Source organism: Mixophyes fleayi, chromosome 5 (genome assembly GCF_038048845.1).
Source record: "Mixophyes fleayi isolate aMixFle1 chromosome 5, aMixFle1.hap1, whole genome shotgun sequence".
Taxonomy (NCBI): Eukaryota; Metazoa; Chordata; class Amphibia; order Anura; family Limnodynastidae; genus Mixophyes; species Mixophyes fleayi.
The window spans coordinates 220,294,767-220,307,279 of record NC_134406.1 but is presented as its reverse complement, the minus strand read 5'-3'; the positions used below and the strand labels follow the sequence as shown (position 1 = coordinate 220,307,279).

Genomic DNA, 12,513 nt, shown 5'->3' with positions numbered 1-12,513 from the left:
TACCATAGGTTAAAAATTAGGCAGACTAGATGGGCCAAGCGATTCTTAGCTGCCGTCACATTCTATGTTTCTATGGGGCCTATTTATCAAACTGTTCCTCCGTGTTAAATCCCCGAAAACAACAGTTTTTGGGGATTTACCATGAAATTGCGATGTATTATTGCAGCATCGCAATATCTGCTGCTTTGCAGTTCCTAACGTTTTTCTGAGCACTCCCCATAACAGTCTATGGAGAGTGCTCATTACCGCTATGTATTAAAGTCTGCCTAGTGAATTTTTTTTTTTACATGTTAAAGTACGCCATCTGAAGCTGGCGTATATTAACATAAATGAAGTCTTTCGCAGCTGTCAGGTCTGCGCTGAAGAGCAGAGCTGGACAGCACATTTGTGGAGGGATCATGTGATCCCTCCCTGTCACATGACTCACTTTCTTGCTGTCCAGGATGTTAGTGCACATGCCCGAGGTTTTCGGTCGGCGCATCCGCACTAACAAAAAAAGAAGAAGTTCAACACACCATTCTTCGGATGAGAAGAGACTGCGATGAAGAGGTGAGTAACTTCTCAGGGACAGCAGGTTATCAGCACTGCTGTCCCTGAGAAATTTCTTGATACATAGCCAGAAACTTTCAATCCTTATCAGGGAGATAAGGATTGAAAAATTTCAAGTTACAAAAAAAAATGCATGATAAATAGGCCCCTATATGTTCACATAATTGTAACACAACTTGATGTGGCCACATTCAGACACCTCTTTCAGGAGACGTATCTCTTGTAAATGCAGGAGGATTGGTGCAACAATATGCAATAATGAAGATGATGAAAACTATCAGCTGCATTATCTAGATGCTTCTGATTGGCTGATTGTGTAATGATCCCTCCAACTGACAGAGCTTAAATCATCAGTATCTTGGTTATGTTATATCAAGTCAAAGCTATTTATTTGCATTACTTAATTGACATTTCCATTTTGACTACTGCAGGAAAGGAGATTCACATTTGATTTTTAAATGAGAAACCAACAGATGTTTGTAATTTGTTTGAATTTAATTTGTATTTAATGAGTCCCTATGTAGCTTTTGACTACAAGAAAAAATCTCTAAAGTAACCTATTCATCAGTTAATTGTTCTTCTTTCTTGGCTGGGCTGAGAATCGTCAAAAACAGGGAGAGAAAAAGAGTAAATAGAGGCACTCCGGTCCCCGAGGAAATAGTATCAATTAAAACTAAATTTTATTAGATTCATATTAAAACATCAAATAAAGCGGCGAAATATAGATAAAAATGAAAAGTAGTGTGTGTAGTGTGTTAAAATACTAAGCATCCTGGCAGTGGCAGATATAGGGTATCACAAGGGCCAAATAAGGTATATGACGTCTATCCAGGAACGTGTCAATTGTCAAATATGAGTTCCACAAACAGATAGTATCCAAAGCTACATAGGTCTGCCTATGGCCTATTTAAAGTGTGTAACCCATATATCAATCCCTATGCAGTAGGGCTATGAAAGGGGAGACAGTACCCAAGATATGAATGAGCATCTATATACAACCATATAGTGGGGGTATACAGGGCTAAGAGGGAGAGATGTATCACCATGTTATATAAATGGTCGCCAAGCACATAACACCAAATAAGAAGGGTCCTTAGACATATATGTATGATGATGTCAAAGGGAAATATATTACCATCATATAGATAGCCCTTATTAAATACAATTTACGGGCATTTATTAGTTATATTAATTCCTTATTGGCTATATTAACACAGTGTTTTGAAATCCCTTGTGTCAGGTCTGAATAACACAAGACGCTAAGTTTAGTAAACACCCGAGGTAAATGGATGAAATATGCACTCGCACATGTAGAACCATATAATGTTTAGTGTTGTGAGATGACCTTGTCCCTTAATAGGTATACTGCCACTCTAACACCTAACGGGATGGTGCAGTGGCGTCATTACCATTCTGCCTCCCTCAGTTCCCATTATGCCCCACTCGGTACATACATGCACTCATAGTTTAAATCACTGCATCTCAAAAGCGCGCTTATTAATATGAGGGTAAATCAAATACCTCCAGCGCTTTTTACTAGGTGTACGGGATTACTAGCCGCGGCATACACAGCCGGGACCAGATGCCACTGTCGGGTGCTTGTGACTGGGCTGAGAATCTACAGCAGCATCTCTGATATTGTGGATTTTTACTCTTATAAATAATGATATATGTTTTCTCTAAGTAAAGTTTCACAATCCTTCCCCACCATCGAGGTGAAGCTTATTATACTGTAGTTCTCAGATGTTTACTTTTTAAAAAATGGGTAATAGTACTGTATACACCAGTAATTGTTGCGCTATGCTGCATTTAGCAAGTTAAACTAGAGCAATCTCTAAAATGCATAAAGGTAAAAGTGTGAAATTACAAAAAATAAATGTAGTGATGAATTACACTGTGGGTGGATGGGGTGGCCTCTCCGGTAGCCAAGAGAGTTATGGTATACGAAAAAGAGAATGCTGGGATGTTATAGGTATACAATTTGGGATTCAAAATGCAGTTTTTATTTTTATGGGCCCATAACATCCTTATTACTTGTCAAATGTCCCATCACATATTTGATATTTGCAAAGCATTTGTGTGATATATACAAACATAGGTTACAGTGATACAGTAGTTCATTTGTCTGTTTGTTTTTTAGCACTGATTGTGCAGTATTTTTTAGCAGGTGATGATTTCAGGCACCTGTAAACTACAATGGGAGCATGCATCACTTGGTCACATGCTCATGCTTCCATTTAGCATTTGCAGAGCAACGATATATGCAAAACCATGGTCTATACCTTCCTCTGAGACATGCTTCATAGTCCTATAAGCCTACTGTGCAAGCGGACTGTGTATACCTGACCTCACTGTGATATTTAGTTAGCCAGTGAGAGGACTCCAGTAATAGGCTGACCCTGCTGTAACGGGTTTTTGGAAGCTCCTACAATTGAACATTTCTCAATGATTTACTAACTATGCTAAATCCTGACTTTGACATTCAATTTAAGTTACATTTAAATGTTTATATTAAATGGTTTGTAGATTTATTAAACCTGTATTTTAATTCCTGGTTTGCATTGAACAAGGTAATTGAAACAGGTTGAAATATCACTACAATCAAATCATAGAAAAGGATCTTAAAGTCCTAATTTAAACATCAGATAGACCCTCCATCATGACCCCTCTCATCTGATACGACATGTCCTGCTCCTGAACTTCCGAACTGATTTGCTGTTGAATTTGCCTGTACCGATTAATCATTTAATATAACTGCAATAGGGCGCAGAGCATTTGTCCTTGGGATGAAAGGACCATGTTGTGATAGGTTGGTAATGAGAGGTTTTGCAGATTCTCATTACTTTGCATAGCATTTCAGATCACAGCTGTGGGGAATACATTGTAGAGAAAGAGTGCATTTCCCTATCTCATTACTGCTAGCGCCTCAGCTCATTAGTACCAGTCTCTCTGGTTTTCAGAATCCTGTGCTTCAATCTAATGCTAATCTCTGTATGTGTGTTTGGTGTGTCTGAAGACACAAACAAAATATTAAGGATGATTTACTAAAGGTGTAAGATTTCCACCAGCTTGGCAGATATGTTTTCAGCAATTAAAGTTAAAAAAGGCTTTGCGAGATATGTAGAGCTCATTTCATTTGAATTTGTATGGCTATTAGGGGTTTAAGTGTTTAAAGAAATGATACTTAGTTGCCACTAGTCCATAGTTTGTTCAGCTAATCTTGGCCCATTGCATGGTTGGCAGAGGGGAGAGGTGAGAGCTCATGTAGTGATTACTGCCAAGGATCACAGTATTATAAATATGCAATTACATGAATGTGTGCGTACTATATTCTGCATCAGTTTCATAATGGTTCACGCTAGAAAAAAAAGGAGCATAAATGTAAAAACATCCTATGTGGACAAACCTGCAAAGGACAAGTGTCTATCTATACACAGTAAATATATGTAAGGATGTACTCTTTACATACACACACACATGTTGCTGTGTGTACTCTTCAGTACTCAATATTTAGAGAAAAGGAATTAAGAGTAAAAATACCTCTCCATTCTTTTATTTATTGACTAGTGTAACTGGATCCTATAGAGACCACACTGTCCTTGCCATATTCTATGTAAACGCACAACACTTACTTCTTCTTGCCATGGACTACACAGGGTTCTGCTTCTAAATGTGGGATACACTTAAGATGCAGCAAAGAGCTGAAAAGTGAATTGTTGAAGTAATCCCCCACTGTTCTGCCGACCATCACCGCAACCATTATCAGGAGGATAGACTGCACATCATTTGTTAATTCCACCTAGAAAGGAAAAACTAATAATCAATAAAGGCATAGCAATAACAAGACAATACAGTGTTCTCCCAAGAAAATTTTGATGGGGACTAGACTGGAAAACGAACATACGATATCTATTGCGATGCAATATTCATACATTTAAACTATACTTAGATTTGCAGTGGATACATGTAAAGTGCCGTTTTTGGTGAAATATTGCATTATAAATAGGCCCCATAGTGCCTGTTATAATAGGAGAAACAATAATTTATTCTATTATAACAGGACTCTGTTGGGTCCAAGAGCCGGGTGGCAAGTAAAAACAGCCGGGTGGAGCACCTGGGAAATAGATACTGGGGAGTACACTGCAATATATATAACAATAATAATAATAATAACTTGAAGTACAAAGAACACTCCATAATCCATATTTGAACCATGCTGATTACGTTGTTATACATCTCTGCTTCCTGCTTTAAGACCTCTCTATTGGTATTGAGAACAATTTCATTATCAACTGCCTAATGGGAAATTGTCAGCCCACATACGTGGTTTTCATCCACAGCCAGTCCTACAACCTGCTCTATTAGCTTGCGTAGGGCAGAAGGACCAGTGTTGAGGAAGTACAGTGTCCAGTTTTAGAAAAAAATATAAACGTTTGACTGTGCAACTTGACTATTTTGGGAATTTAATTCATCAATATTTGTCAGTGGAAATGTCACATAAAATCATAAGGACAGTGCGGTGGTTAGGACTACTTTCTCACAGCGCAGGGCTCATGGGCTCTATTCCAACCAGGGTATGATCTATGGCAAACTATACATATATGGTAGCAGCTTCTTGAAATAAATTACTTATAATATAAGAAATGGGTATACTTTATTTAATCTATATCATAAATCATCTGATATTATGAGATTCTATTAAGGTGACATAGCAAAGAAAATCTGGTCTTGATTACGAAATCTTTTTCTTCTCTCTTTGCTTTGTATGTAATAAATAAAAATTAAGCAGTAATAATTCATGGCTAATGTAATGCTGAATCAGAAATTGCATTTATAAGGCCACGTTCATGGCTTAGTTTGTGTGTGCAGATGTGCAAAACGTTGCTTCTTCTGACAGGAGGAGACGGGTGTATTGGGGGTTCCTGAGTAAGTGCCAGCTAGGTGCAAGGAATCTAGTGTTGCTAGATGAAGTACTTTAATGAATTTAAAGGTATGGAAATAGTACATTCAGGGCAGTGGCCACAAATGACCTGATTTATACACACAAAAACATCAATGTCCTGGGGATAGATTTACTAAACTGCGGGTTTTAAAAAGTGGAGATGTTGTCTATAGCAACCAATCAGATTCTAGTTATCATTTATTTAGTACATTCTACAAAATGACAGCTAGAATCTGATTGGTTGCAATAGGAAACATCTGCACTTTTTCAAACCCGCAGTTTAGTAAATATACCCCCTGGAGTGGTAATTTCAAAGCCCAGATCCCAATCCCACTGATAATCTGTAGAATTATTTGAAATTTGCTGCTCACCAATAATCCCCATTCTAGATGTTGGAGTTTGAGCAACATTGCAAAGAAGAATGGGCAAACATTGCAGCATCCAGCTATACTGTACTGGCAGAGACTTACCCAAGTAGACTCACAGCTATGATTGTAACGAAAGATGCCAGGGGGTGAATACCTACCTACGTAATTAAGTATTGTCTGTTTGTTATTTGTAATTCAGGAAAAGCTAATTCACATTTCAGATCATTTTATGTTGATCAATAGTAAAAATTCTTGAATAAATCTATTTTATTTCTATGATGTAAGAAAGAAAGGGGTGAATAATATGTATAGGCACCAAGAGCCCTAGGGAGACAAAATAGTCGATTTGTACAAAACTAAATGCATTGCATATCCTCCAAAATACACCAATTATTATCAAGCTAACAATCAAGAAAAGCAATGCAGCTCTCTGTAATATCTATTTCTGTTCCTCAAAGGTTCGGCCCATTTACTTCTATAAAGCATTTGTAAGCTACAATCTTGAAGAATTTACTTTTTTTGGCATTTTCTCTTGGGAAAGCAACACGGGAAGTTGATCCAAATATTTACCACTGATTTTATGAAACAGAAACATCTGCCCTCTCTCATAGTAAGTGCTTTTTTGGCTTTGCATTGCTTCTGAAAAAAATCTGATGTGAATCAGCTTTGCAATGGCTAGACACACACGTAAAATGATGCAGTTAACATTTAACCTAACTATGGTTTTGGATGAAGTGTGAAATCATCTCATTGTGGTAAACAGTATTAGCTGCTGCCACACACAGAGCACAGCTTGCTTCCTCTACAATTCTGTATAAAGACAAGTGAGGCTGCTGTACCATTTTGCATTGTGCTCCCTCTGTTATACGAGTGCATAAACAGTACACTTATGAAACACACGGGAGGGTACAACAAATACAGCAAGACAAGCAGTTTGTAAATTGATGCACAGTACCTGAATTATAAATAATATAGCAAATACACTCAAAACAACAACAGCTTTTTATCCTTGGTGGCTGAAAGTGGTAGATGTGCTCCTTATTAATTATATCAACAGCTAGGCATGATTATTTGCAAAATTAGTTACTATTAGAATTGTCACCTGTTTTTCAGCTGGACATTATTTAGTATATCCCTGTGATTTCTCTGACCTGACTTTCTTCTGACCATCCTTCTGCTTGTTGTCCAGTTTCTTAGTTACCAACCAGGTCTATATTGGATCTTCCCTCTCTGCTTGTGACCCTGACCTTAGGCTCGTCAGTCATTATACTGTAGTTAAACCAGCATCAATTACTAGCAGCACAGTGGAGTCCCACCATCTCTCTTGCTCTGGGGCTCATTTATCAAACATTTATTTGCCTTAAATCATGCGGAAACTGCTGTTTTTGCATGGTTAAAGCAAAAGTTAGTATTGGGGTTACCATATGCGAAAGCAGGAGATATCCAAGAAATCTATAATATCTCCTGCAATAACCAATCTAATGCTCAGAACTGCCACCCCCATAATTTTCTATGGGGCCTGCGAACTGGAGTCAATTCACCAAGTTCTGATAAGCTTATCTAAAGCTGGTGTTATTGAAGTCTATGGCCACTTTACGCAAGGTTCCTCCCTGTCAAGCTATTGGAGCATGCTCAGATAGGTCAGCCGGGGGACAGATATTATTATTATCTTTTATTTATATAGCATCACAAAAGGTCCGCAGTGCTGTACAAGACATTTACAGTAGTAAACAATACAGACAGCAATGATCCAAAAAAACCACTACATAATACATTTAAAACAAAATAATACAAAGACCACACATACTGATTAAACAAATTACACACAGATGACTTGGTAATGCAGATCAAGTTATATATAACAGGACAGTGAGAGTGAAGGCAAATTCCAACATGAAGTAGGCCTGGGTTCAAGAAGACAGGGCTGGGAGAGCAGGCCTAGGGGTACAGAGGGTGATGGAACAGTAGTAGGAGAACACAAACAGCGGGAGCCCTTCTTGCGAGGGTTTACATCCTAAAGGAAAGGGGAAGAATAAGGTGGAACCGAGTGGGGAAGTGAAAGTGATAGCAGAGGCAAAGGAGGAGGAAGGAGGAAAGTTTTTGCTCTCTCACTGGAATTCTCATTGGAAATGTCCTTGCCAGGACAGTCTCTTATCGGTCTCGGCATGATTAGGATCATAAATTGATCCGAAAATGCATCTCTTATCACTGTGATCAGCAACAATAAGAGGTGGTTCTTTATGGGTCAAATATACGCTCCTACATAAACAGGCACCTCTGTGAGAGAGCTTCTAGCGTAGCCTCCTAATGTTAAAGGATTTCAAAGTCCTTATGTTTTAAATAGATGAGTCTCCACTTTCCAATGACTTATTTTGCAAGGTGCTTCTAAGACTTGATTTTCCTGTATGAGGAAATATACATAGGGAACTGCTTGTTCGCCCTGAATGTTTGGGAGTCTACCGGATATCAGGTAGTTCTTCCTGGCCCCTTGGAGAGCAGGCCTTTCTCCTGGGTCTTTTGGGCCCTTGGCGTAATTGTCACAATTCTCAAAGTTGACAAGTATGAATAGGATGACCTAAAAAAAAATCTCCGTGAAATATATTAGTTTTTTACTGGGCTGAATGCAGCTCTATGTATTACAGGCTACACATGCTATGCAGTAACCATGTGTGCTCATCCTTGAAGTGACCCTGGTCTGAATAGCATTTGTGTATTAACATACGGATGAATGATACTTGTAAAAATATAGATTCAATTTGTAATTCATAGAATTCATTGTAATCAAACCTGACATGTGATATATAAGTGAACAGAACATACATGCTGAGAAAAGCTGTTAAAAAGGTGTAAACAAACAGTAAGCAAAGACGAAACATGTAAGAACTTAAATCTGTGAAATATCACACAGGGTGCCTGAGGCAATAATCAGGATATCTGCCATGGATGTTTTTTTCTCCTTTATAAATATATCAGCAGCGACATAAACATAGTTTCTTGTGGTGTCTGCCTTCAAAACAAGCTTAGTTATGTTCTAATTTAGCATTTTACTTAGTATCAATTAATTAGTGGGGGTTTTCCCCAACAAGCAGCTTTTTCATTATTTAAAGACTGTGTTGTAGCCAGAGAGGGACCATGCTCATGAAGAATAAGAGGCCTATTTACTAAGCCATAAACCACGTGGAAACAACTTTTTACACATGTTTAGGCATTTGAAAGTAACATTGCTATCTAACAAAAGCATAGATCACTCTTGCATTAGGCTAAGCTATATACCGCAAAATGGCTTTGCACATGTGCAGTGAGGACTTCGGGTCAGAACCCGGAAATGAGAGGTAAGAAAAGTCATCACTGGGACAGTCTCCTATCGGATGCGCTATAGTGGGATGATTTTTTTAATAAATGTCAGTGCAATATCATCCGTTATCATTGAGATAAGTGATGTTATTTAGCGGGGGCCATATGCTCCCATTAGTAAATAGGCCCCTAAGACTTTTGGCAACAAAATGTGAGCTTAGTCAGTGCAAGAAAACAGCATGAGGCTGCTGACATTTGTTACATCTTGGACAATATAAGTGAAACATCAGCAAGCAGGGCCGGACTGGGACCAAAAATCAGCCCTGGCATTTAAAACACACAGGCCCACCTGCTGTCGGCTCCATGCACAATATTGTTGCATGCCGAAGTGGCATTGCTGGTGCAGTCCAACATGAAGCATCAGCACAAACTTATGTATTACACTTTGTCTTCTACCCACCCTGATCAATTCCCTTTGTTGTGCAAATCACCTGGAGCACCGTGAAAATGCACAAGACTATAACGTTTTAAAAAAAATTATATATATATATATATGTGTGTGTGTGTGTGTGTAACACTGCTCCACACCTTTAAATACATGCAAAAAAATGGGTAAAATGTTAATAAATGACTCTTTTGTGATGAAGGTGAGGGGTGGAGCAGGATAAAGCCTGTGACAAACTATGACTTATGACCAAAGACAACGCGTGTTCGTCAGTGCCATGCAAATCTGACTTCTCAGCAAATTGCCGTAAACGAGAAAACAGTCAAAGAGCTAACAGGACAGAGATAATATCACGTCAACGCCTACAAAGTAGGTGAACAAGATGCCACGCCATTTTTGATGTCGGTAACTTTAATTAAACAAATATTATTGCTTATAACTGTGGTCACGTGAACAGTATTTGAATTTTGCCATGCTAAGCATTTTTGGCTGAGCAGCCATCTGACAAACTCTTCATTCAATGCTGCCACAAAGGTAAAGTCAAATTCGGTGCAATCAGGTATGCCCCTGTTATATTATCTTTATATTATTTTTTACCGTCATGGTAACGGGCTTTTAACTACTGTACCTATATTTCCCCAAAGGAATGAAATCAAAGAAAAAACACCATTTGTAATTACTTAAAACTGCATTTTCTCTCTTTGCAAGTGAATAAGAAAGAAAAGGACAGAATACTCTTGCGGGGCTTATCTCCAAACTAAAACAAACAAGCATAATAAAATAATATATATAATAAATAAAAAGAAATGCACTGTAATTATTATCAGCCAGACGCCCCCTTTGTATGACATATCACGGTTCAATTGAATTACCTGCTTGCTGGCTGCCTGCTGTTTTTTATTTTCGTCACTCATAGTCCACGGCTCCACGCGCTTCTGTACCAGCTCCTCAGAGTGATGTCATGCGCAACGTCATGACGTCAGCAACGTCATGATGTCATCACGCTGCCGCGCGACTATGAAAATGCCCATCGAGCTCCACTCTGCTTGATGGGCGGTGCTCTGTGCAGGAAGAGATGCGGGCGGCCGGACCGGTCCATCTGGCATTCGGCCCTTTTGGCAAATGCCAGAACTGCCAGATGGCCAGTCCGGCCCTGTCAGCAAGCCAGCTATATATTTAGAATAGCATAGTATGAAAGTTAGATCGCTCCCTGTGAGGGACTGTGGGATAAAGCAAGTAACCAATTGGTCATCTCATTGGCTGGTTGCAAAAGTAGGACCATCACTATAAAAAAAAAAGGCTGGTGATTCTTCTCAACCACCTGAGGTATGGTAAAATTCTGAGGCACAAAAAGTTACCAGCCCCCGGGTCTGGGCCCAGGTGCTATTCTAGACTCCGAGATGCTATAAGTAGCTAATGAATATATATTATATTATATATATTATTATCGTAAATTTGTAAGGCGCCACAGTGCTCCTCAGTGCCATAGAGCAGGGAAAACAGGACATACAATGTAGACAAAATAAACGCAGCAATGAAAACAAAGTGTGTGGAGGACCCTGCTCATTAGAGAGCTTACATTCTAAGTGGAAGGGGGCACAGCTGAAAAAAGAGGAGAGAGTGTGGCTCAGAGTGGAGATTGGGATAGTTGTGAGCGTGCATTAGTGTGAAAAGTATCATCAGGGATAAAGTAAGCCCTAAAAAAGCGATGGGTTTTCAGACAGCATCTATAGATTTGAAGGCTGTTAGAAGTCTTGTTGGGCATAATAAGGAATTCCATAAGTGGGGAGCAGCACAGGAAAAGTCGTGTAGGCGGGAGTGAGAGGTGGTTACCAGAGAAGAGACATGGCACAGGTCAGAGGTAGATCTAAGAGGGCAGAAAAGAGAGAATTTTGATATGAGATTTAAGATGTATGAAGAGGTGTTGTTGTTGAGGACTTTGTAGGTAAGGGTGAGTAATTTGAAGTGATTTCTGGAGGACACAGGGAGTCAGTGTAGGGATCTGCAAAGTGACTCTGGCAGGAGACATCCATGTGGGGATAGCAGAAAGATAGTTGGTTACAAGTGATAGTCCAGAATGGGAGAGGTCAGGGGAAGAGATATAGATTTGGATGTCATCAGCGTCAGGCGTCAGCCCGTCCGTCAGCCCGGGGGGCACACGCCGCACAGGCGGCCGCATCACATGACACGTGATGCGGCCGCGTCATCAATGACGCGGCCGCATCACATTGATATTACTTCCGGGGAGCGGGCGGCCCTAACAGCCGTGATTCTGATGCCCCCCTGACCCCCGGCCCAGCCCGCCCCTGATCAGCGTAGAGGTGGTACTGGAGGCCAAATTAACTGATCATGCTAAAATACCAAATATATGAGCTGTCATGCTAATATAGCAGGATCTGCACTCCAAATAATTTCCTAAACTGTGGTATGAAGGGGCTGCTATACATAAACATGTATCCCAATATTAGCCAGAGACTTTTATCACTTACCTGCATGTTGGGGTGCTAGAGAAGTAAATAACCAGTTAACAGACTATGGTATTAAGGCATTAAGTTCATATAGCAATGCAATAAAAACACATACAATAACAGTTTACATTCACGTTTACTTTAAAGGTGAAAACCTTCTTCTGGATTGTGATTTTAGCAAAACTCATTAGGAAAAGAATCCATATAGTACTGTAGTTGTTGATCTCCAAAAGTTTTGTTAATAAATGTGATGTATTCGGGTACTATGATCAGCTAATTGATAAACTCTGAACCTACTAAAGGCATGTGACATACATACAATAGATTATATTTCAGGCTATACACATGTATAATCATAGCATATCTTTCCTTGCTTATTAGAATTAATTTAGTTTTATGTGGGATGAATGTGGATGAGGCTTCTGTGTTCTGTTGCTATATGCTATC

The 12,513-nt window shown here is 39.3% G+C and overlaps 1 protein-coding gene across 1 annotated transcript in view; it reads right to left on the bottom strand.

The window, feature by feature from the left end:
* Positions 1–12,513, bottom strand: part of LOC142159002 (chloride channel protein C-like) — a 128,110-nt gene that overhangs the window by 44,617 nt on the left and 70,980 nt on the right. The window contains exon 14 of the mRNA XM_075213498.1: positions 4,182–4,348. Within this exon, the coding sequence (XP_075069599.1) occupies positions 4,182–4,348 (167 nt within the window). The remainder of the gene's footprint in view (positions 1–4,181; positions 4,349–12,513) is intronic.